The sequence below is a fragment of the Carassius carassius genome, chromosome 15 (assembly GCF_963082965.1).
Source record: "Carassius carassius chromosome 15, fCarCar2.1, whole genome shotgun sequence".
NCBI classification, from domain to species: domain Eukaryota; kingdom Metazoa; phylum Chordata; class Actinopteri; order Cypriniformes; family Cyprinidae; genus Carassius; species Carassius carassius.
In genome coordinates this window covers 27,403,458-27,430,782 of record NC_081769.1, presented here as the reverse complement: position 1 = coordinate 27,430,782, position 27,325 = coordinate 27,403,458, and the positions used below count along the sequence as shown (strand labels likewise).

Sequence of the window (27,325 nt, the reverse complement as noted above, 5' to 3'; positions counted from 1 at the left end):
GTTCCTTCCTCAGTAGCTGTGAGAATGTAGCATGGTCTTTTTTCGCTGAACTCCTGTTAGTGAGATTTAAACAGAGCGTGCTGACTGCTTCATGACGGTTTGAGCGGGGCCAGAGCTGTCCGAAAGGAGACACAGAGGTCTAGGTGAGATGTGGATTGGTATGACATTCACAGATGCTTGCTGAAATCCCCATCGCTCAATTCTGGGAAAGGCAGCAGCAAGGACAGAACGAACTTTGCTACAGAAATCTGCTTTTTACTTACTCCCTGTGATGATAATAAACTTTTTTCTTTCTCTTTATTTATTTTTTTGGACACTGCAGGCCAGGAACAAACACTATGTAATTGACTGTCTTCTGTGTTTTGTTTTGTCTTTTTTTCCTTACATTTTTGTATATTTTTTGTCTTTTTTCTATTTCATATTCTATATTATTGTATATTATTCTGTATATACATATTTTATTATAATCAATTAATTATTCAGAACATTCATATAATCTTCTGTAACAATTCTTATTCATTTATAATAATTTTATAATATTTATTCTTAATTTTTTTTATTCTAAAACTTTTAATTCTGTTCAATACTCAGAGTAAACATGTTCATATTATTTGACTACACTTTATTATTTTCTGTTGTATTAGAATAAGTTTTTCAGTTTTTATTTCAATTAAAGTAAATCTCTGTTCTATTATATTCTGTTCTGTTTTTTTATATTCCTTTTAAATGCCTCTTTATTTCAAATGAATCTGAACCTAGCTCTACAAGTTCATTTGTGACTTTATACTGCTTTTAAACTAATAATTATGACATTGAAAGATATTTTTCACAAAGAAGTTTAATATTATATAATTATACCAGGCAATGCCTATTCATTTAGGAAGCTGTGTGTGTGTGTGTGTGTGTGTGTGTGTGTGTGTGTGTGTGTGTGTGTGTGTGTGTGTGTGTGTGTGTGTGTGTGTAAGAACAGTTGCTCACATGTACTCTCCTTCACTGATGAGTAACTCATACCTTAATAACTTAATAACAGACACATTTTTTTTATGTTATGTTTTTCCATATGGTATGTCTTTGTGTTTGCCCATCATCTACAACGAGTAAATTGTCTCATTTTGGATTTTGAAGGCACACTCTGAAGAGCATAATTCGATCAGTTCAGTTGCCCTCTTCACCATGAGCTAGACCATACCACTTTTCATATACTGTAAGGTGAAATGCATTAGTGCTTACATAGAGAGAAAAAGAGCACTAGAGACATTGTGTCCTCAGGTTATGATGAAGACCCACTTACATATGTTCATCTAACGTTTCAAAACAGAACTTGAGGAACAAACACATAGCCTTGTCCTCCACACACTGAATCAGTTTGGAAGCGTACTGATACTTGAAGGTATATATCACACACAAACCCCGCTCTGTTTTCAGTCTTGTTCAGGGGCCTGAAGGAAGGGCCGGTGTTTTCATTTCATATTCATAAATCATTCATACATCTCACCACATCCGTCCTTTAGAAAATCAGCCCCTCGTCTATATATTGAGATTCCAAATGTATTTCCCCATCCACATCACAGACGTAATCCCCCTGCCTGTCACTCTTTCCTAGCTCTCAGCATTGACGAGAGTGACACATTTATGAGATATTTTCACTGAGCTCTTATTCTTTTGTATTTCTGAGGCTTTGGCTCTCTAACACAATTAAATAGATGTTTCAGGCTGAGCATGAGGGTGGAGTCGAATCTGAAATGTGAACCCCTCGCCCTCTGGTAAGCGGGTAGCCCCTTTTAAGTGGCTGCACTTAAAGGGGTCATATGATGTGATTTCAAGTTTTCCTTTCTCTTTGGAGTGTTACAAGCTGATTGTGCATAAATAAGATCCCTGAAGCTGCAAAGACTAAAGTCTCAAAACCAAAGAGATATTCTTTATCAAAGTTAAGACTCTGTCATGCCCCACTAAAACGGCTCATTCAAACACTCCCCACATCTCTACGTCACGATGTGGAAATGTTTGTGTAATGCCACCCAGATGTTCACACAAAGAAAGAAGGAATGGTTTCAGTTACCGCAGTTAGTGTTGAAGCAGCCATGTCAGAGAGATGCTGTGTTTCTAGGTGAAAGAAAAAGCACTTTATTTGGCCTTCCGAAAGTAGATGCATTTAGGGATCTTTAAGATTACTTACAACAGAACAGTAATGCATTTTATGGATGACCGTTTCGTGAACATAGGAGAGGAGGTAATTCTGACTTTGCTACGACAATCTGGCGCTTCTGAATCAGCTTCTGTAAGTATGTTTTGTTATTAGTTTAAGTAGTAGTTTAAGTAGAGTTTTGCGTGTGTGTGTGTGCACGCGCGTGTGTTTGTGAGAGAGAGAGAGAGAGAGAGAGAAACAAGGTCACTCACATCACATTGGAGTCAGATGTCTTAACTGTCCATGGCTTGTGTACTGCAAACACAGACGAGGCGCTCAGGCTTGAACTGATGTTAAAACTAAGGACATTATTAACTGTCTTTACATTTATTTTGAAAGATGCAGCTTGTCATTATTGAAAGGGGCGTTATATTTCCGACAAGTGCTTGTGGTGTTCAGCCAATCACAATGCACTGGGTCAGTTGGCCAATCAGAGCAGACTGTGCTTGTTAGAAGGAGAGACTTTGTAGAAAACGAAGTTTTGAGAGAAGCGGGGCATAGAGGACCTACAGTGATGTACAGTTTTTGAAAAATAATGTGTTTTTGAAAATGTAAGCATGTCAACAAATTCTGTTACACCAAATACACCAAATAATGATCTTTAAAAAGCATCATATGACCTCTTTAAGGTATTTCCAGATAAAACATGTTTTTATAATTTAACTGCAACTTAACTCTTTAATATTCATAGGTGTTTTTGTTGTTGTTGTTTGTTTGTTTGTTACATTTTAATAGAGTATGGGGTCAGTATATTTTTTAATGCACTAAAAACTCTAATGTACTGCAAATACAGTAAAAACAGTAATTTGAAATTGTGAAATACTGTTACCATTTAAAAGAACTGTTTTGTATTACATTAATTTCTGTGATGCAAACATTTTTGTCACATGATACTTCAGAAATCATTCTATGCTGATTTGGTCAAGACACATTTTCATTATAAATGTTAAAAACAGTTGCTTATTATTATTATTATTATTATTATTATTATTATTAATTGTTTTTTTATTATTATTATTTCAGGAATGGTTGATAAATAGAAAGTTCACTTTTGATCAGTTTAATGCATCCTTACTGTATAAAAGTGTTAATCTTCAAAAAGGAAGAAAGAAATTGAACCAGAACGTTTGCGTCACTGGTTATTGATTTCAATCTAAGTGTGCACTTTCATATAAATACCTGCGAATGCTTCTGTATCTGTCCCCTGCATGATAGTCATCCAAATGCATGAGTTTTATCACAGAGGCGCCTTACAAATTGTTCTTTTATGGATGTCTCACTGAGAAACAATTACCTCCTGAATAGGGCTTATATGCTGTTGTTTGTTTACACTGCATGATTATATATTTCAAGAAGTTTTATTATTTCTTATTAACATTTTTTACAGTTTTATTATTTAATTTAAAGCCAGTTTTATATGGTGGTCATTTAATACAGCTTTAAGAACACACTTACAAACAGTGTTTGATGATTTTGCCGCTTGAAATGTCCTGCGTGGGGTAACCGTTTGGATCTCAGCCAGTGAATGAGAGCATAAAGAACATCTGGTGTGTGAGGAGATATCATAAAGCAGCCACAGTTGCTCTTTTAATCACTTTCACTTAATAAAAGATTGATGGTCTCCTGCAGGGTCAGGCCTCACACATTACAAATGGTATATTTGCACACACGCACGCATGTCAGATAACTCCTTAACTCACCAGCAGGTCGCTGTCATTCTCAGCTAGCCCACCAACACTTTCTGTTTTCACTTTCTGTTTCTCTCACTTTCTGTAGCCCATGCAGTGGATACTACCCCTTGAAAAATGTCTTGTTCATAAAATGTTTGCTTGTGGTTTATTAAGTACATATTAGCTACTAATACTAAATTATTTTAAAATTGCTAAAAAAAGAAAAAGAAAAAGAAAACATTTCTGTTTAAATATTCACAAACCATTTGGAATCAGGAAGATTTGGTTTATTTTATTTGATCTAAAATGGTAATTAATTACAGAGTGTACAATTTCAAAGAACTGAATTCTATTTTAATATATTTCAGAATGTAATTAATTCCAGTGATGGAAAAGCTAACTTTTCAGCATCATTAACCCCCCTTCTTCAGATCCTTCAGAAATCATTCAGATTTGTGCAAATTTGGTGTCCCAAAAATACTTAACAGTTAAAACTGCTAAATACTGTATGTTTGTAGAAACTGTGCTAAGAATTGCATTTATTGTAATGTAATAAAATATCAGTATTAAAAAACAGGTACTGTAATGAAAGAATAGCATTTATTTGAGATTTATATCATTTGTAACATGAAAAATGTGTTTACTGTGGCTTTGATCAATTTAATTCATAATGTGCTGTCTAAAATAATTATTATATCAAATAATATAATAAGTAAAATTATATCAAAATATATTGAAATAGTATATCAAGCTTTTTACAAATTGGTGATAAAATATAAGACTTAATATAAATTTTTATTGTTTTATTTCAAGCTTTTATTAAGTACATTTATGCATTTATGCGTTTTCTGATTTTTTTTTTTTTTTTCTGAAAGTTATTTAGACCACAGAATATTCTCATAAAAATAAAAATCTATACATTGTAGAAAACAAATATTTAACTTTTTTTTACACTGTATGCTTTTCCTCTTTGCATTTTAACCTGGGCTTCAGAGAGACAGATGCAGTATGTTCTCTTAGTGTGCAAGTGCTTTAATGCTGCTCATTTTGGTCCTTGCACACACACGCACACACATACCTAAACCCCTTCAACAACCGGCATACAGTGTCTGTATCATGTGCTCTATCCTCTCAGACCCCCATTAGCCAGCCTCACAGTGTCTCTAGAAGAGGCCATCAACACAACAATGGATTCCACCAGTGCGTGAGTGAGAGACAGGTAGAGATGTACCCAACTAAGGCCCTCCAGCATTTTGTAGTCTTCATTTACACCGCTTTCATCTTTAACAACTCACTCTTTCAGTCTCCTCTCCATCCTGGGTTTCTCATGTCGCCAATTGCAAAAGCAGCATGGAAGATCAGACCAAAACACCCCTAGGATGGTTGTAATCTCAGAAAGTTTTGTTTACTCTTTGTAAACAAGGTATCCTTGCCTTTACCTGAGTCTTTCACACTCCTGGTCAGTTTCTATATCACTCAGAAGCCCACGTCCCATCTAAATGGTTGTGTTTTGCAGTTTATAGAGATAATTTGAAGTCTGAATACGTGTGACTACATGATGATTGACATGTCTAATGTTCGACTGTGTGTGTGTTCTCTACACAGCAACAGGAGCAGGACCCCACTAACTTGTACATCTCGAACCTCCCGGTTTCAATGGATGAACAAGAGCTGGAGAACATGCTGAAGCCCTTCGGACATGTCATCTCCACACGGATACTGCGAGACGCCAACGGGGTCAGCCGAGGGGTCGGCTTCGCAAGGTAACCTTGACATCCGACACTCTCTTTGGCCCATGCAAGACTAGCCGGAGCGTTTGTTCAGGAGGGCACTTATAAAAACATCCCTCTTTCTTTTCCTGCCGTTCTCCCCGTCTCTTGTGTGGCGTGTGTGGGGTGGGTTGGCTGGTTTTCAGGGTCACTGGCTGTGTAAGAGATCCCAGCAGAGGGTTTGTGTGTGTGTATACAAGTGTGCCAGCCAGGCAATTAGCCGTTCAGCCATGATTGGGTGAGCAGAGCTGAATGGGGCCGCACAGAGGAGAGGAGCCACTCCAGAGAGCACAGACTAAATCAAGACTCCCCGCAGCCTGAAACAAACAGTATATAACACCTCTTACACTCTCTCTTCCCCTCTCCTCTCATTCTCTAAATTAACACATAAGGATGTTTCTTCAGTTAAAGGAACTTTATTGTCCCAGAGGTTAAAACGAATAGGTTTCAACTTATTTTTGGTATATGAAGATCACATTCAAACCGGGACCTTTTTGTCATGCCTTAATCATTAATTTTGGCTCCTTTTAAAATTAGATTTATGTATCAATTTATTCCGTTTTAATTGGTTTACCCTTGCACCTAGACACAGACTTTCTATCATAATAGAAAAAAAAACAAACTTGTATAAAATTATTAATTTAAAATGATATAGATTTGTATATGATTTAAAACATAAACATAGTGAAATAAGCTAAAATAATATTTTATTTTATTTTATTTTTATTTTTTGTGGTCCGTCATAATTTTGGTCATAAAAGGGTTTTATGAAAAATTGTTTACCAAAGAGACTAGGCGGGTCAGTGAAGAGAAGGTTTATATGGAATATGTGGAGAAGACAAGTTAATATCACTTGTGAGTAGGTTATTTTGCATAATTTCGAATCATGTTGTTGCTATACATTATTTATTCTAAAGTGTGAAAATATTATTTAACTGTGTATGTATTATGCATAAAATACTAGCTATGAGATTAGCCTCCTAAAGGAGTCAATTATTTCATTTTGACTGCATAATCTTATCAAACCAAATTAAAACACATTCTTTTAAATATGGTGATAATTGCATTTGCTGAGGCTGTGATGAATGTATGTCCACTGTTGGACATTGTTAGTAGACCAATTAAACTAGTGAAAGTATGAAAAGTGTGTTTTAATAGAGTTCATTTTCTACAGGTCCTCAGGGCCGAAAATGTCTGAAGAAATAGCTGATGAAACAGCCACAGAGCAAAGTTTTAAAAAGCTGAATGTGTTCAGTTTGCAATGCATTTTCACTGCAGTCATGACCGATGACTTTCATTCTGATTGCCTCATGCTGTGTGTTTCTCTTCGCTTTTCTTTCTGTCACAGAATGGAGTCCACCGAGAAATGTGACGTGGTGATTCAACATTTCAATGGAAAGTTCCTCAAAACCCCACCAGGAGTGCCAGGCAAGTGTCAAAAACACAGTGTGTTCTAACAATATTGTGTCCTAACCAGGTGCAAAGCGATAAAGTGACAATCAAACTGACATTTTGTTGTCTATTTTCACAGCTCTGTCTACAGTAGAATCTCATTGCTGTGAAGTTCCTCTCCATATAGCTGTATATTAAGGGAATAGTTCAGCTAAAAATGACAATTCTGTCATCACTTACTCACCCTCGTGTTGTTCCAAGCACATAAATGACGACCGAAATCTCATTTTTTATGAGCTGTCCTTTTAAATATTAAATATACTCTGATCTGCTGATTTTGACATCAAAATTACACTGGTATCACTCACTATGTCAAGATTTAGATATATACTAAACCCCCAAGCTCAATTTGATCCAAAGCTCTCGAGTGGGAAGCACACGTCCCCCTACTTTGAGTCGCTCTTCTCATCAGCTTCATATGACAGGATCTGATTTATAGGTTGATTAAGGTTTAATTTAAGCTTGATGTGCCAGAGGAAAACAGTTCCCTGAGGGCAGCAGAATGTACTGCGTATACTAGAGACAAACATTTATACTGAAGAAAGCATTTAGAACGCATTTAACTTACATTACGTGATGTATTTCAGAGCGAAACTGAATATTAGTGAGATATGATGTAGGGCAGGACTTGATTTTATCTATTTTATACGCATTTAATTGGACTTGAAAAAGTGGACTGTGATATTATTGGTTGGCATTATTTTTTGGCCTTGTTCCAAAATCATTTCAAAGTCTAAATGTGTTATTAAATTTGCTGATATATTTTCTTTAAAGGACATTTCCGATTATAATCTTAATGCCTCTTAAGTTTCTTAATGAAAAATTTTAACCCACACTTTTGAATAGTAGCGTTATATTGTAACACAAAATTTTTGTTTTGAATATACACTGTTTTTTTTTTGTTTTTTGTTTTTTTTATCAAATAATCCTGAATCTGAATCACAGGTCCCCCAAAAATATTAAGCTGCACGTTTCTTTCTGTATCATCAAATAGTTACAGACTTGATGAGCATAAGACACTTCTTTAAAAAACACAAAGAATCTTACTGGTCCCAAACTTTTGAACGGCAGCGTAAGTGATGTACAATAACCACAAGACATTAATCATATGAAAGTTTACAAGATTTTGAGATGAAAAATTTCTTTACCAACCATTTCAGTCAGGGTCCAACTTTGTTGCCATGAAAACATAATATTGTAAACAAAAAAAATGAATGTAGAAGTGCTTAAATAATATTTTAGCAGATGAATTAAGTGCTTTTATAAAACTAAAACCTTCACATTTCTGCTTTATATCCCAAAAAATTGGTCATTTTACTTCCATTGTAAGTGCCTGTAAAGACTGAAATTCAATTTTCGCTTATTTTTAAAGAAAATTATGGGATTTAATTCAAAATTACTTCCCATGGTCATCAACATTATGGAGTTTAAGCTTAACTAGTATTGAACTCTTAATATCCCTTTAGAGTAACAAACGCTCAGCACTCATGCTTAAAAAGGACCAGAGACGTTTATTAAGAAAGTCAACCCTGTCACCTTTAACAATGGCAGACACACACCCAAATGTGTAAAAGGTGTTATTTAATGTAGTTTTGCAAAGCTCAGGGTATTTTCCTCAGTAATGTGTTTGGTGTTCATTCCCCTGCTGTTGCACAACTTACTTGTTTCCCTTAGAGAGAGAAAAAGCGAGCAAAGGCAACAGAATCAGAACTGGAGATGTTAGAGTGGATGAGAAAGAGAGAATATATGATTCCTGTTGGATGCAGTAGGTGTGTGTGTGTGTCTGTTTGAAGGAGGCATAGGCAGAGGGCTTGGGGAGGGGGTGTAAAAGCAACTGACAAGACAGAGAGAGAGAATAGGAAGAGAGAGATTGGAGAGGGCAGCCTGCAACTCTAGCAGTTGCTGTGTGATTTGTGGGGTGTAGCGTGCGCCTCGGTGTCAGACCCAAAGACAGAGGGATGATGGATGATTTCATCTATACCTCTCTCTCTCTCTCTCTCTCTCTCTCTCTCTCTCTCTCTCTCTCTCTTCTCAGTACTAAAAGACTCCTGGCCAACTCAGTTTTGTTGTTACCTTTACACTGTGTCTTAACCCGGTGGAACATGATAAAGTGGCAAATGATAATGTCTTCCATGTAAATATGAGTTGTTACTACTAACCAGCTGCGACTGACAAGCTGGGCTTTTTTTTTTGGTGACTTGGTTTCTATTACTGAAGCATTTTTCTAGCCTCATGCACACCGAAATCTCATTGGTGTCACGGAATTTAATTGAATTTGACTGAATAAAAATATTTATTTCCTTCAAAAAATAATTGAAAAAATGACAGAACCCAAACTTTTAAATGTCAAACATAGCATTTTTGTTGCCAGTATAGTGAAACAAATTAGAGATTGATGCTTGAGGAAACAGTTTATTAAAAATGAAAATACAGTCATTGGTTACTAATAAAACATAAATGACTTTTGTCCTTGAAACACAAAAGAAGAAATTCAGAAGACCGTACTCAACAAATTGAGTTGAAGTCAAGAATGACTCAGACAATCAAACGATGCTTCAAAAAGACTCAAAGAATGATTCAAATCACAAATTGCATTATATATTACTGCCCTTACTAACAGGCAGAGGAGAATAAAGACTTAAAGGGATAGTTCATCCAAGTCTTATAGAGCCATGTTGTTATGTTGGAAAAAACTATTCAGTTTATTAAAGGAATAGTTATAGTTAAAGGAAAATGTTGTCATCATTTATTCACCCTCATGCCATTCCAAATCTGTATGGCGTTCCTTTCTTATGTTGAACATAGAAGATATTTTGAAGATTCATGGTAATCATAGACAGTTGATGGTACCCATTGACTTCCATAGTATTTCCTTCCCTACTATGGAAGTCAATAGGGACCAACATCTGTTTGATTCTTCAAAATTCTTTAAAATATCGTCTTTTGTGTTCAACATAAGAAAGAAACTTTTACAGGTTTGGAACGACATGAAGGTGAGTAAATGATGACAAAATGTTCCTTTAACTATAACTATTCCTTTAAATTTCATCGTTTTTTCCAACATAACAACATGGCTCTGTAAGAAAAAATTAAAATATGATGCTTTTATGGTGCTTTATATAGTGGTCCCCATCCACTATATAGGAGAAGAAGAAAAAAAGTGTGAACATTCTTTAAAACTTCTCCTTTTGTGTTCCATGAAAGGCATACAAGTTTGGGGCAACACAAGTGAGAGTAAATTGACTGAAATTTCACTTTTGGGTAACATATCCCTTTAAAAAGACATTTTGAAAAAAAATAAAAAACACTTCTACATAGAAATGAAAGGCAGAGAGAGAGAATAAAGTGATATTGTGCTCTCTAAAGTCAGGAATATTGCTACAGTCTTAGCCAGCCATCTGATAATGCATTAGCCTTGAACAGGAGCCATGCATGTATTGATATCCAGGTTTAAAGCTCAAAAATAGTGTCTCATCGATTTTCTCTCCCTCCCCTCCTCTTTTCCATCTTTCTGTCTCTCTCTCTGTACTTACAGTACTATGTAGTAAGTGGATCATACGAGCCTGTGGAATAACTGTGTTTTGCTCGAGTGGCTCCTCTCGAAACTTGCTCTGAACTGAAGATTAACTCAAACAAGTGTAGCGTTATTAAAACATCAGGTATCAAAGAGATCTAATTTGCTGTATGCTTTTACAGAAAAAATGTTACACACCTGCATCACACCTATTCTTCTTTTTACACAAATTGTCTGTTGAAATGTTTATGCACGTAAAAAAAATAACCTCCTTGTTTGTCTCTTAAAGGGATAGTTCACCCTAAAATGAAAGCTCTTTCATCATTTACTCTTACCCTTATGTTTTTCCAAACCCGTATGACTTTCATGAAGCGCTTGCTATCACTTGCTCTGTCGTTCTCCTCTTGTCTCCATCTGCTGTAGATGTGTGTTTGCTCGTGTGTTGTCCTGATCCAGCTTACTCAGGCTTTTCTAACAGGCCACGACGGGGCCATCAGGCCTGCATGCTCTCATAATTACACAGGCTCTTAGGCAACTTGCTGATGCTGGGGTAGATAATGATGACGACCGTGTAACGCCGTGACCCCTCCATCACACACGAGCTCCCAGTCATGGGACGTCCAGTGCTCCTTCCTTTCTGCTGATCTTTTCTACATGCCCAGCTCAAGCCTGTGGGCTCTGTCAGATCTTGGAGTGCGTTTCAGGCAATTTGGCCGGTATCCTGATCTTGACCTTAATCCGTTTCTTTTTTTCTGCCTCCCTTCTTCTTTCCGTCTCACCCTATTCATGAGTAAAGTGGCCTGAGGGAAGTCTTAATGGTTTGGGTTTGGGAATCAAGGCACGGATGTGGTGCCATAACACTACACACACACACACACATACACACTTATATGCATTCATTCTGGAACGTTTTAGCTGATGGTAATTGAAGGTAAAGAGAGAAAGGTTTAGATACAGGCACATATTTCTTATTTACTGTGACACAAAAAAGAAGCACTACTCTACACGAAACTGAAAAATAACCAGTTGCAAGGGGAATGGGTATATGTAGCAAGGGGTCAAGGTCTGGCTGGTTAGTTTGGCCCTGTGTGCCAAACTAGTTTTTTTTTTTTTCAAACTAGTTGATGGCTGTTCAAAAGCAGCTTTGTATTGTGACGATATATATATAGAAGCAACTTATATGTAAGCAATGTTTCAGTATAGTATAGTTTCACCAGTTCTATATTTGTTTCAAAAGGCTTTTGAAAACATGAAATGGTCTTTCTTTTTTCCTGCCTGCTGCCTTTGACATCACAATTCAGGATAGTTTGCTAGTGAAGGGCTTGACATGTATTTTGTTGTAAAATTATTATTATTAATTATTTCTCAGTATTTTTCTTTTTAATTAATTTCCATTTATTTATTTATTTCATCTTTTTGTTTAAATCCTGGAAAAGACAGATTGTTGGGCAGGGTCTTGTGTATGTTTTCCCACAGACTGATCAGTAAAGTGACTTGTTAAATTGCTGTGTGTGTGTGTGTGTGTGTGTGTGTGTGTGTGTGTGTGTGTGTGTGTGTGTGTGTGTGTGTGTGTGTGTGTGTGTGTGTGTGTGCGTGTGTGTGTGTGTGTGTGTGTGTGTGTGTTTGTGTGTGTGTGTGTGTGTGCGTGTGCGTGTGCGTGTGTGTGTGCGTGTGTGCATGTGCGTGTGTGTGTGTGTGTGTTAACTGAGACTGAGGGAAAAGTGGGCCTGTACTGAAGTACTTACAAGCCCACTGACAGTGAGACTGTGAGAGAGAGAGAGAGAGTACTTACACTCCACTGTCTGTGCTGATGGAAGGGGAGGCTAAATTATAGGGCCTGTCAGCGTGTGAGAGGCCAGTCTGATGTGTGTATTTATGTGAGTGTATGTGTGTGTGTGCGACATTGGGATGACCCATCAAATTTGGTTCCACTCGACTCGCTAATGCTTGTGAGACTAGGAAATCAAGCTGCCACGGAGCGATACACTCTCTGAGGAGTTGTTTGCATGCAGAGTTGAATGGGGCATGTGTGTCAGCGCAGAGGCCAGAAATCACTAAGGGAGAGACCTAGTTAAAAATACGGAATAAATAAATACATTTTTTTTGTGTGTATTCATAAAAAAAAGATATATATATGTAAAAATGTTCTTCTTATTAATTTTTTTTTTTTTTTTTTTTTCAAAGATGCTCATTTGCAGCCAGATGGTGTAGTTATGACTTCTACCAGCAGGGGCCAAACCACTATAGACAACCATATTGTTCCACAGTTTGAAACTATCTTTAATCTATTACAAAGCGCTCTGTCTGTTTACATACCACACCATCGAAATAAGATATCAGTCCCCCTTTCAAGATGAATCTGCCAGTGATCTGATGATCTGGTGTGACGTTATTTTTGGACTGTTTTGAGTTCAGTTCTTGCTGTGTTTGTGTTCCAGTGGTGAGGTCATACTGGAGGGGTCTCAGGTAAGCGTTTGGCGGGCCGGCACTGAGACATGGAGGGATCTGGAACATTCTGATGTATTAATGAGTGCTGAGCTGGTTTCTGACTGACGTCTTATGTTTGGATAGTTTGTACTTCAGACAAGGCGCTCACACGCTATGTGTGGGAGAGAGAGAGGGAGAAATTCTATAAAGGACGTGTTAATGAAGCTGTTTATTTTCTCTGGACTTACTGGCGAACATAATGGGTGCTGGCGCATAACATTCTCTCACATTCTCTGTGTGCCTCTTTCTCTCGGTCTCCTTTCTTTCTTCCCTTTTACTGTATGTGTTCTCTCACTCTTTATATTTAGTGCCGCTTGCTAAGGCATGCATTGCTATTATTTTAGCTCATTCTTTGTGTTGGATAATTCTTAAAATATGGTGGCACTCTCAATCACAAAATTATCTTTTCAATAAATTTATCTTGACATTAGTACTAATTATTAAGGATTTTAATAAATGTTATTTAATTTTATTATATATATATATATCTTTTTATTTAAATGTTTAGAATTATTTAATTATTTATACTTAATAAATATATTACAATTCAAACATTTTTATTTTTTTAAAGAAAGAAATATATTAAGCTCACCAAAGCTACATTTTTTGATCCAAAAATAAATTCATTATTAAAAAAAAAAAAAAATTGGAAATATTTCAATTTAAATACCTGTTTTCTCTTTCTCATTTTTAAAATGTAATTTATTCCTGTGATGGAACAGCTCAATTTACAGCAGGCATTACTTCAGTCTACATGATCCTTCAGGAATCATTCTAATCTGCTGATTTGCAGCTCAAGAAACATTTCTTACTATTATTTTACTATGTTGACACTTTTTGTGCTTTTTGATTTTTTCCATAATAATTCCATGAATTTTTCATGGAATAAAAAAATGATTTTCAGGGTTCTTTGATGAATTGAAAGTTAAAAAAATAACTGCATTTATTTGAAATAGAAATTACTTTAACTGCAGTGTACTTTACTACAAGATGTACAGAACAATGTTGTGCCAAACAATTTAATGTACAGTAGAATAAAAGATTAAGATCTAAAATCATCCCTTTATATGGGGTTTCTTAAATATTTAATTTATTAATGACTAAAACATCAAGGAACATTTTCGTCACAATATTTTAAGATAATTTTGATGATAAAATGGGTGGGAAAAATCCCATAGACTTAAACCCTAGTAACTGCATAGCAAAACCCAATCAACACTGGTGCCAAGTACAAACGAAAAGCACTCATATTTTCCACTAATAATGTAAATGGGTAATTTATTGTCTCTCGCATCTTCCCAAAACCACGTCATTTTCTAAAACTACTCCATTTCCAGATTTCTGCTTTTCATTTCCACATAACTCACTCAGTCTTTCCTTTCCTTTTCCCATAACCCTTGAATAAGCATGGACCTGTTTATTTTTCTCTGCAGGGATGCAGCAGTCATCTTAGTGTACGAAAGGTGTTTATATTCGCCTGTAGTCTTTAGAGAGAATAGCAGTGGTTAATGTGGTGGAGGGCAATAAGAATACCCCACACTCTCTGCGTTGAGGCCTGCTCTGCAGAGCTGAACACTAAGTCAGATGGATGGCTTTTACAACGCTCATAAACATGCAAACATGATGCCTGTAACCTCGCATTCAGGAAATGCTACAGGCCCTCATGATTCCTCCAGTGTCTCATCATGCCAGCATGTGCATTTAAATCTTTGTCATGTTTTTTAACAAGAGGAAAGAACACTGGGTCCTGAACGTGAGCTGACCTCTTAAATAATTCACATTTCCTCATATATACATATATATGAGTTGCACAGTTAATCAAGTAAAAAATGATGATTATGTCTGCAGTGATTTGATATTCAGTGAGCTCGTGCTGAACTGCAGGTCTTATGATACTGTGTAAACTTGCATTGACAGCTTTATTGATCATGGCAAGATGGGAGCATTCTATTATTGACATTTTGCTCGCTTTCGGTGTATAATTTATTCAAAATCTGAAAACAGTTTTTTTTTTGTTCTGCTAAGAGGGCCAGGGAGAAGTTGCCTCTATAGGCACTGTCTGGATTTACTGATGTGTAAAACAGCAAAACATTCACTCAAAAACGTGAATATTTTGCCTACGTACAAAATCAGAAATGCTTCCCACATAAATTACATTTTTAATCATGAATTAGGTTTTTAGTTCTATTAATCAAAATTACAATTAAATCAAATAACATTATCAAAAGAATTCCTGTATATATTATTTTCATAATCCTGCAGCCCTATTTATTTATATATTTTTTTCTTTATGACAATTATTATGTCAGCATATAAAGAAAGCAAATAAATGCACATGATCAGTGTCACACATTTTCTTGTTTGATTAGTGACCTAGAAATAGTGCAAAATCTTTTAAATTATTCATATTCATTTTACACTCGTATAACATGTTTATGCCCTGTTTGGCCGGGTTTTGCCCTTTGACCCATGACTCACAATCAATCATGGTTATGTGGCTGACATTAGATCCATGTGGAAAATGATTCTGGTTCTCTCTCACACACGTACACATGCACACGTGTGCACCTGGTAACCGGGTCTCCAAGCGCAGGTGTGGTAAAGGGATCAGGTGTTTTGGAAAACCGCTTCAATATGTGTTAGCGTTTGAGGTGTGAAAATAATATCTTCAGTGGAGCTGCTATAAAGGTCTTGACTTGTTGCTTATGGCTTAACAGAGTGAAAATTATTCATAGTTTTACACGTACTTGCATGTGAAAGGATTATTCACATGTTTGCATTTTCGTGTCTTGCATTGCATATGAATCGCGTGAAAATATGCACATACGTGCAGTCCGAAAAAAAGGAATGTTCTTGTTTAATACAAGTTAGATGCTGACTGAATAAACAATTGACTTTCATCACAATACGAAGTGACAGTGTAATTAGCATCAGATTACCTGCATTTGGCTTCCATTCGCTCAGTCTTTGAGTGTGAAATCAACATGTGAACAGCTTGAACATCAGTCAAAGAGCCGTGTGCCAAAGTGAACACCAAATCGGATGCCCAGTTCTCAACAGATCAATAAATCTAAAGCTAATTTCATCAGTAAAATAAGGTGACATGCCCAGCGGGTCTTCAAACTGCGGCAAGTTCGCAGAGCCTCTGTCATTTCATACCAGTGCTATCTGGAGAATTCCCCAAACCAAATTTTCTAAACCGCATTATATTTTGATTTATTCATGCTTTGTTCGTCCTCCATGGTGTTGTGATTGATTTAGCCCTGTTCTGACACAAACAAAGCCAGGCCCAGATAATCGCGTTTACACAAGATAGAATTCTAATGAGGGGGAGAAATGATCTTTCTGTGAAATCTATCTGATCTGGGGCGTTCTCTAATAGCTCTGTCTGCCTCTGACCCAAGAGAGGACAGCAGTCAGCCCCACGGTGGGCTAGTGATTTCAGCGGAGAGCCCATTAGGAGGCAATATTGCATGTATTTTTTTCCTTCTTCTTCTTTATCAAGCGTTCATTAGGGCTGCTGGGATGAGTCATGCATATCCAAATCAGACAGATTTGATTTCATACGCACACACACGGGCAGAAGCGCAAGCAAATGCTTTTCAATTACCTGAAATGAGGGAAACATTTTCCTGCGTTTTAACCAGCAAACACAGGGAAGTGGGTTATCTGCATGTGCTGTCTGTAGGTGGTGTTGGCGCAGTGGATAAGACACACGTCTTTGGTGTGAGAGACCCGGGTTCGAATCCACTGTGAGACACCAATGTGTCCCTGAGCAAGACACTCAACCCCTAGTTGCTCCAGAGGCGTGCGACCTCTGACATATGTGGCAATTGTAAGTCGCTTTGGATAAAAGCGTCTGCTAAATGAATAAATGTAAATGTAATGTAAATAACTGCTAGATAAGCATCTTTTTTCATTTAAGTTCTGTGTACCACCTGCTTTCCACGAGTGCTAATAGTTAATTGCGGCAGGTAAATAGTGCTGACTTCTGTGAATAAATCTATTACAAGCCTAATTTTTACAGTGCGTCTGAAGTCTCAAAAACCCTAAGACGTTTGCAAAAAACATTTACATGCACATGAGACACTTTAACGTGAGCCAGAAAAACTAGATATAAATAAACCCAAAATGGAAAAATGCTAGTTTTCCCTCTTAAATTAATAAAAAGTGTCAATGAGACATTTGCAAAAGATCTATGTTACTAATAAATGTCTGTTCATCAAAGGATTCTGATAAAAAGTTTTAACAAATTTATTATGCAGCACAGCTGTTTTCGATGTTAATGATAAGAAGAAATGTTTCTTCAGCACCAAATCAAAATATTAAAATGCTCTCTGGAGGATCATGTGACACTGAATACTGCTGGAAATTCAGCTTTGTCATCACAGAAATAAATTCCATTTGAAATATATTCAAATAAAAAACATATTTAACACTATTACTGTTTTTACTGTATTTTTGATCAAATAAACGCACACTTAGTGAGCACAAAAGATTCAAAAACATATATTAAAATAAAATATTCCAAATGTATAAAAAAAATCATTTTTTAATAATATATAATAAATAATTTTATTATCAAATTAAATTATTACTTTCAAACAAGATTCTGACAAGTGAACATTCAGTTTGTCTGTCAGTATCTGTCCATTGAGATATAATTCACATAGAAAGAGATATTGGTAAAAGGAAAATGTTAATGGTAAAAAACGATATAATTTAAATATATAATGCAGCTATATACTGATGCAGACTGTCCATGCTTAAACTGGACTTTTACAAAAGTGGTGCAACTGTTTAGTGAATTCACCTCACAGAGAGACAACTTAATGTTATTTTCTGTTTTCATGTGGTGAGTACATTTCTTCTAAATGAAACATGAACTTCAACCTTTAAACGAGCATGCGGTGAACCGGCTCGTGACCTTGCATTCTGCAGTGTTTTATTAGAGAACCGAGACAATAGTCTGTCTCCCTCTCTCTCCAGTGACCTGCTCTCAGGACAGGCTGTGCAGAGCAGCTCTCACCAAACCAAAGTCAGACAGGCCCATTAAAAGGCAGGAAGTGGGGAGGCTAAGCTGATTATGCAATGTTTGTATTCTACTCAGAGCGTGTCTCTCTCTTGCTCTCTGTCTCCCTGAATTGTCTCTTTCCTCCTGTTCTCTTTCCACTGAGGGGAGATGTCAAACAGGCCAGTGATATTTACCCGCTTTAGCCCAAACAAACAAACCAGTGCTCAGAGTAAACTGCTCTCCCAGCACTGATCCAAGATCAGGGCATCACACCGGGAAGCGCTTGTGGCACATTTGATCTGTTGTCATTACTGTTAGTATTACCATGAAGGTTAAAAAGAAAGCATGCATTACAATTGTAACCTGTTAGAGAATACTGCAGCCTATCTTAATTCCTCAAGTGTCCTATGAGGTGTTTTTTTTTGGGGGGGGGGGGGGGGTTATTTGTTGTCATACAGTAAGGCGACACGTATTAATTATATTTCTAATATTACAAAATATTTCTATTTTAAATAAATTCTGTTCATAAAATTAATTTTAAAACACATGAATGCAGTAAATAGTCATTTTTATTGTATTTTTGACCAAATAAATGCAGCTTTGGTGAACAAAACAAAAAATTGTTTTGACCATATGCACATAACTTCATTACCACAGTAAAAAAAGCATTAAATTAAAACATTTTGAAGAAATATCATCAAATTCAATGCATCATGGTGTTTTTCAATGTAATTTTTTTCTTACAAATTTTAACAATATTTTACTGTAACTAACCATACATTTGTTGTCATATTTTCACCATAAATTCTAAGATCATTTTAAATTCATTACGTGTTACATAATTTTTACAGTATTTCACAATAAAATTGCAAGTATTGTTTTGTTACATCTAGTAATAGAAGTTTTCTCTTACAGTTAACCCTTTTACAAGTTTTTTACTGTAGTATTTTTACATTATTATTCCTTTAAAATTGCAATTTTTTTTTACAGTGTATCATGTGACTTAAACATGAATGAATTGTTTCTTTCCATGTCTGTTTTGTTTGAAAGATTATTAGAGATAGCTTTGGTTGGGTGAGCAGCGAGGAGCCAGGATTTCATTCTGTGCTAAAACCTTCTTCTACCATGAATGTGTGTCTCTGCCCAGCGAGCAAGGTTTCTACAGGGAATTGAAATGACGTATTCAGGAGGCTTCTTAATGTAGGAGCGCTGTATTGTATTTCTGTGTGTAAAACTCCAGGATTAGGCTCGGCGCCCATGGCTTCATGGAAAGGCCGGGCTTCCCATCTCGCAAACAAACGCCCCACATGTATAATACCAGGGTTATTGCGTTCAGTGAATTCTCGTGTCTCACAGAGCGTGTGTGGGCTCACCTCACAGCAGCGCTCAACTGTGGGCTGTGTTTTTCTCGGTTTTCTCTCTATATGTATCATACAGGGGTGGCTGAATGTGAAACCAGAGTACACCGTTGTTCCTGGACCTGAAAGCCACTGTGCCAAGCTGGCAGAGTAACGGATCTGTGCAGTAGGCTGCTATTAGAGCGTGGGACGATGTGTAGACACCAGCTTTGTCAGGGTCACACGCTCCTCCTACGCACTAAGTGCACACGGTTCCAGGGCAAACAGTGCTCTTCCTGTTGGTAAACACCATTCTTTCTTTCCTCTCTGCGTGTTCTAGATCAGGGACTTCCATGTGTTGCACATGTACACATGCTGTTTTGAAGGTCGTCCGTGTCAAACCAATCTTCCAGTTAAATCATCATCTTTGAGTAAGAAAACCCTGTCTAACCCAAAATGCGGTTAGTTTTGGTGCATCTCAGCTGTAGGGGTGTATGATTTCCACGATGTGGAATCGTAATCACAAAATCCATTAATAAAAAATTTGTTTTGAACCAGTTTGTCTCAAAAAATGGAAAGGGTTATTCATATTACACTGGATTATGTTTTAATAGCTTAATTAACATTTTATTCATTGATTTGATTACCATTTTTGATAAGAATTTTGTATTTAATGTAAAACACAAAATCCAGAAAAATTTCTGGAAAAACTAAACAAAACACAACACACTGTATAGGACTATTATTTATTTATTTATTTGTTTTTTATTGTGTTTATTATTTTATTAGTATTATTAAATTTTGAAAGCTTTAGTTATATAAGTTATAGAACTCTACAGCTTGTTTGTATTTTGTGTTTGTTTGTCATTGGGAATGAAAGGATTGCAGGTATATGAGTGAAGTAACGAAGAAATCTGGCAACTTAAGAGACATTGATTGAGGGTGGGAGATTTGGGTGTGGCTTCAGGAATGCCTGCCGCCCACAGTGAAAACTGGAGGTCTGTGGGAGCCCAGCAGGAGTTGGCACGCCGGATGACAGCCATGGATTAGAAACACATGTCTATCTTATTGACTCCCCCCCCCCCCCCACTCCCCTCCTTCACATTCCCTCCTTGACTGAATATCTGCAGTGCCGTGACCCAAAGTTAATAAACAGCTTGGAAATACATGTGGTTAGAGCTGTCTGCTTAGGTAAATATTATGCAAACACGAAAGGAAACACAATCAAAATACAATGCAATTGAATAATTCAATACAAGTTCCATTAACACATTGTGTTTCGTTAAATGACGCTTTCATTTTTGTTTGTCTCTGCAAGATTTAAGAGATGGAGAATTTGTTTGTTTTTTTGTTTTTTTAGAAAACTCTCAAAGCAATGCAAAGTGGCCCAACAATAATCCATATATGCCCCATGAGAAATAAAAAATAAATAAAAAATGAGTCAGTGAATTATGAATTTTTCCTGCAATAGTTCATGTTACATTTAAAACACATGTCATCATGTTGGGACACTTACTGTAATGGTGCTTGAAGTTCCAAGGAGACTCTGATTAAAATATTGGCGCATTGACATGCGTGCAGCACTGCAGATGTTTGAGTGAGAGTGTGTGAGTGTTTGTGGTTTGACCTGTGGTGGTTTAAGGAATAGCGTCATGCTTTAGCTCATGAAGTGTGATAAAGCGTCAGATTGAGATACCTTAACAGCTAGTGTGTGCATATGTACTTGTACATATGTTTCTGTTTGGTGTTGATAGGGTTTGAAGCCAGCCTGCAAACCTCCCTTGCCAAAAATGTATCACAGTAACCATGGTTTCCACCAAAATACTACAACTGTGTCTACAATAAACCTGTGTGTAATTTGGTATTAGACACCACAATCATCAAATTAAAGTAAGCAAAATGACAGAAACCTTCAGAAAGCATTTGGAGGAGATACAGAATTATTTTTGGGGGGTTTTAGAGTTTTAACAGCTGGAGTAGCTGTTACCTACAATTTAGCATTTTTGCTATGGCGTTGCTAGGATGTTGTTATACTTTTGCTAGATATTTTGTGTGGGTTTAGTGTTGCTAAGATTTTAGCATGTTGTGGATGTTAGTATGTACTGTCTCAAGTTAAAAGAGCAGTGTAGGTCTTTTACCTGGTTAAAATTCCATGAAAGTAACTTGATTTGATTTCAGGTTTCATTTATGTTCATGGCATAAATTGTATTAATTACAGTTTGAAGAGTTAAACACAATAGCTTGTCTTATCTTATTGATGTAGACACATGGCAAATAAGGTTGTTGCTGGGGGTATTTGTTTTTGTGTGCGTGCAGTATGATTTCCCTGGATGCATTCCGGGCCTGAATCAAAAATCAGTCATTCTTAACAAAGGCTCAAAACTTTCCTCGCATGAGTGAGATTCAGCACTTTGAGTTCAGGGCAACCTGACTAGCAAAACAAACAGAGCTAATGCCAAGCAGAGTCTGCTCATAAAATCAGCATGGATTTTCCAGCGTGCTCCAAAAGCAGCACACAAACTCCCAACGTTATTTGGCTTCGCTGTTTTATGATGGCGCTGGTTGTTATTTTAGAGTTCGACCTAAACTGTGAGGGGGTGTAATGCAGGGCGTTTCCCACTGTCTCAGGTGAAACACACACACACACACACACACACACAGAGACTCATTGTTTTTGAGATAGGGCAAGGGAGAGCTGCTTGCTCGAACATTTTGAGTCTGCCGCAAAAGCTGTGATCTTTTCTGCTGCCTCGTTTTCTGTCTGTCCTTCAAAATGGAGCCGCTTGTGTTGTACTGGCATTATCAGCGCTGGCCAGCGTGTGCATGTGTGTATAATAGGAGGGTGATGACAAGGCTGCAGGTGTAGACCCTGCCTCCTCTGCAGGTGGAGGAGAGACACTTTTACCTTTCACCTCACTTTCACCTCACTACAGCTCAAACACAACGAGATCACAGCAGCCAAAAAGTCAACACTTCTCTTCTCTTCTCTTCTCTTCTCTTCTCTTCTCTTCTCTTCTCTTCTCTTCTCTTCTCTTCTACTTAAGTTTTTTTTATGTAATCTTTTATGAATAATTTATGATGTGGCAAGAGATTTTATATAATTTAGAGAAAATTGGTGTTTATGAGAACAGCTTGTATTGATAAAGAACAGCTTGTTTTACACGAACAAACATATGACAAACAGACAGACAGACAGACAGACAGACTTTTTTCACGCACAAACATCTCTAGGGTTTACAGAGAATGGTCTGTAAAAGAGAGAATATCCAGTGAGTGGCAGCAGTTGTGTGGACAAAAATGCCTTGTTGATGTCAGAGGTCAGAGGAGAATGGGTAGACTAGTTAGAGATGATAGAAAGGCAACAGTAACTCAAATAACCACTCGTTACAACCAAGGTATGCAGAATACCATCTCTGAACGCACAACACGTCGAACCCTGAAGCAGATGGGCTACAGCAGCAGAAGACTACACCGAGTGCTGCTCCTGTCAGCTAAGAACAGGAAACAATTTACACAGGCTCACCAATATTGGACAATAGAAGACTGGAAAAACATTGTCTGGTCTGATGAGTCTGGATTTCTGCTGTGACATTCAGAAGGTAGGGTCAGAATTTGGCATAAAGAACACTTTGGGCCCCTTAGTATCAATTGAGCATCGTTTAAACGCCACAGTCTACCTCCATCCCTTTATGACTACAGTGTACCCATATTCTGATAGCTACTTCCAGCAGGATAATGCACCATGTCACAAAGCTCAAATCATCTCAGACTGGTTTCTTGAACATGACAATAAGTTCACTTTACTCAACTGGCCTCCACAGTCACCAGATCTCAATCCAATAGAGCAGCTTTGAAATTTGGTGGAATGGGAGATTCACATCATGGATGTGCAGCTGACATATCTGCAGCAACTGTGTGATGTTATCATGTCAATATGGACCAAAATCTCTGAGGAATGTTTCCAACACCTTGTTGGATCTATGCCACGAAGAATTAAGGCAGTTCTGATCGCAAAAGTGGGTCCAACCCGGTGTTCTGTTGATTTTTGCTACCCTGTTAGATTTTGCTACCTCCAATTAAAACAGTGGCTAGTACATTTCGACAACAAAAAACACTGCTGATAAAATTATGATTTATTAACATCAACACCTACCACAACTGTAAACCTACCCTTACAATAATGCAAATACAGTAATTATGTTTTATATTCAAGGTTAAAGCTACCTGTAGAAGGAATACAGTTACAGGAAACCAACAATAAATATTTTTTTTCCACCTATTAGACTGAGATTTATTAAAGTCTACACCTATCCTAAGCCAAAACCCACCCTTACAGTAATGCAGATACATTAAATATTGTTGTTTAGCACTAAACCTGGTACGAAAATCTGACGGTTAGGATAAAATGTCAGGACACCAGTACTAGCAAGGTGTAGCTAATAAGTGGCCAGTGAGTGTATATACTGTGTATATATATATATATATATATATATATATATATATATATATACGTGTGTGTGTGTGTGTGTGTGTGTGTGTGTGTGTGTGTGTGTGTGTGTGTGTCTATGTGTGTCTATGTGTGTGAGACGCTGGACCACAAAACCACTGTCTTAAGTCACTGGGGAATATTTTTAGCAATAGCCAAAAAAAAAAAATGTTATTAAAACATTTTCTTTTATGCCAAAAATCATATTGAGTAAAGATCATTTTCCATGGAAATATTTCATACATTTCCTACCGTTTATATATCAAAACGTAATTTTTGATTCGTAATATGCATTGCTAAGAACTTCATTTGGACAACTTTAAAGACGGATTTTCTCAATGTTTTGATTTTTTTTTCACCCTCAGATTCCAGATTTTCAATATATATATTTATATATATGTGTGTGTGTGTGTGTACATACATACATGCATACAGTATATACATATTTTGCTGTTTATCTCAATTGCCTCTTTTCATCACTAGTTTATTTTATTTTTTATTTATTTATTTATTTTTTATTTTATCTTTATCATCTTCTTTCATCAAATCTTTTCTCTCTGCCATCATGTCCAGGGTTTATCTGAATAATTACGATCTCGGAATGACTGTTTTATTCTGAAAGCTTTGTTTTGAAGACTTGATACCTTGTTTGATGTCTCATTCTTAACAATCGACAAAAAAGAACAAACAACAGCTATTTAATATTCTATTCAGCTACAGAATACATAATGTTCTGTCGAGCCGTTTCAGATGCTTGTTTTGTATTTGTTTATCTGGTTCTATGCAATATATGCGCTTATTTACGCACAAAGCCTCCTCTGCAGCCTGTGATACAACTGCTTTCTATTGTTCCACAAAGCAGCTGAAATATTGCAGTGCAGGTGAAAGCGTGCGGAAGAGAAAGTGTTCATTTTTCTCTGCCAAACTAACATACTTTCAGAGGTGACTGTAGAGTCATATCGCTGGAGGGCAGGATTACTCAGAATAGTTGTCTGGACTCCACAAAGCAAAAACTCCTCCTCCTGCATCTATCATCGCTCTCTGCCAGATCCCATCATCCAAGAAGTTTACGCTCACTTTAAATGAATTTTTCTGGTTGCCGAGGAAACCAAATTAAGTTTAGATTAGCTGTGGTGTACAGGAATTTGTTCAACTGGAGAGCAAAATTTCCTGCTCCTCAAGTGCGTTCGTAGACTCAAGAGAGGTGTTCCACACCCTGCAATTCATATTGCCGTCATGACTGAGCGAGAACATTGAAGGGATTCGCCTCAGTGCCTGTCATCCTGCTTTGCACTTTTGGAAGATAACTCTTTTGAACTCTACACTTGCCTTTTGTGTGAACTGGCCCCTCGAGGTCATAGATGAGCCTTCTCGCCTTGCGTTTCACAATTTTCTTCTTGTTTTTTTTTGTGTGTGTGTGTGTGTGTGTGTGTGTGTGTGTGTGTGGTAAGAGATATTAAGTGAGATATGCACTTCAGTGAACACCAAAAACAAACAAACAATATTAAGAAAGTTTTCAGTTGGCGCAGTCAACAGCATTTAAGTTATTTACCGTCGCAATCAAGTCTTTTATTATTGAGCAAATATTAAACATGGTGCTTTAAAGACCTGCCAGGGAAGTTGTTTTGATGGTGGGGATTTGAGAGGATGCTCATGCCAAAAGTGGAGCCGATGGTCTGAGTGTTGAAGACATAATGGGAAGGGGGCGGGGGGTTTGCAGGAAGTCGAGGGGTGTTGAACTTCAAAAGGTCATTGGATATTCCTCCGCCGCTCTGTGGGCTCGGTGTGGGTGTGATACCTGCGGTGTAACATTTCCCTCTCTGTTCAATACACACTCCACTTTCTTTGCCGAGGTCATGACCTTTCATGATGGAAGTAACCGTCCACTCCTCCCTCTCACGCCCTGCTGACTAGTTGACTGATCTTTTATATTCTTCTGTGTTTGTTCCCTCTCTTCCACAGCCCCGACAGAGCCGCTGCTGTGCAAGTTTGCAGACGGAGGACAGAAAAAGAGGCAGAGTCAGAGCAAGTACCCTCAAAACGGCCGACCATGGCATCGGGAAGGAGAGGTGAGCGCTGACGACCTTAATACCTACCATCTATCTATCTATCTATCTATCTATCTATCTATCTATCTATCTATCTATCTATCTATCTATCCATCTATCTAATCCCATCTGTTCATAAGGTAGTTCATACCTTGGCTTTTCTAATAAAAGTTACATTTCTATTAATTTCTTTACATTTCAAATATTTTAACTCTACTGTTTGCTATTCACTATTCATCTGTTCAAATTCATTTTGAATGCAACCATTGGAATTCAATCTGAATTCAGTTCCAAATGACGCAGCCTGATCTTACCTTTTCCATGCCAGCTTCTGCCCCATTTTCTCCGCACAATCCCTTTCCCAGAATACCCAACCCTGATGAAGGGAATGAGTCGGAAACAAACCCTTTGTTTCAAACATCCAATAGAAGAAAGAAGTGAAAGAAAGGGAGGCGGGAGAAAAAAATTGATTGATGGAGTCATCTGGCCATTTTTAAGTTCCCAGTCTTTCGCTCAAGTCCTTTAATCTCTCCTCTCGTGTTTTTATTCCCGCAAAGCAAGTTGCCGTCTGGGTTGGCTGATGGGAAAATGGCGGCAGGGTGAACAACTGGCATTTTCTGGGCATCCCCAGCTGCTGGCATGACACGGCCGTTCAGGGAAGCTTGCCCAGATACCGACCAGACCGTGAGCACCCATTATGAAGAGCTGGCAGCCGCCATGACTTTGGCTGCACTCTCTCGTGAAGGCGTATTTCAATATGCAACCCCAGGGGTCCACATTAACTAGATACAGTGTCCAGTCACACGTAGGTTAGGTCGATGGTTTTCCCACCAGTCTCCAGGTTTTCTCCCCCACTGAGGAAAACTTGGCGCCCGGAAAGCTGCAGTATATGAGTGTTGTTTATCTGCTTCAGTCCAATACGGGTCTAAGCGGCCAGCTTTCCCCCCTTATTCACTTAGCTAGTGCGGCTCTGTCAACATGAGCTATGCTTTCTGCAGCCTTGTAAATACCAAATAACTTTGTGCTGTATCGAACCCGAGCCGACTGGTATTACAGCCCAGCGCTCTGTAGTAATAGATCCACAGCTACAAGTCTCGACCATGTGCTTTTAAAGATATAAAGAGCACTTGGCCAGCCCCTATTAGATGACCCTGTTCTATTGCCAGCATTACTCAATAGACTTTATAGGATACTCGCTTCACCAGAACGATCTTTCACTCTTTGTCCTGTCTGTCTTGTTTCAGAGTGGCATGGCGCTGACCTATGACCCCACTGCAATGCAGAACGGGTAAGAGTCATTTGTTTTTGGGGGGTAAAACAGTGAACTTACATAGATGAGCTTTAGCGATGAATCCAACCTCAT

At 37.4% G+C, this 27,325-nt stretch overlaps 1 protein-coding gene across 1 annotated transcript in view; it reads left to right on the top strand.

Moving 5' to 3' along the window:
• Positions 1–27,325, top strand: part of LOC132158744 (RNA-binding motif, single-stranded-interacting protein 3-like) — a 129,675-nt gene that overhangs the window by 88,439 nt on the left and 13,911 nt on the right. The window contains exons 5-8 of the mRNA XM_059568291.1: positions 5,461–5,618; positions 6,973–7,052; positions 25,877–25,983; positions 27,207–27,250. Of these exons, the coding sequence (XP_059424274.1) occupies positions 5,461–5,618; positions 6,973–7,052; positions 25,877–25,983; positions 27,207–27,250 (389 nt within the window). The remainder of the gene's footprint in view (positions 1–5,460; positions 5,619–6,972; positions 7,053–25,876; positions 25,984–27,206; positions 27,251–27,325) is intronic.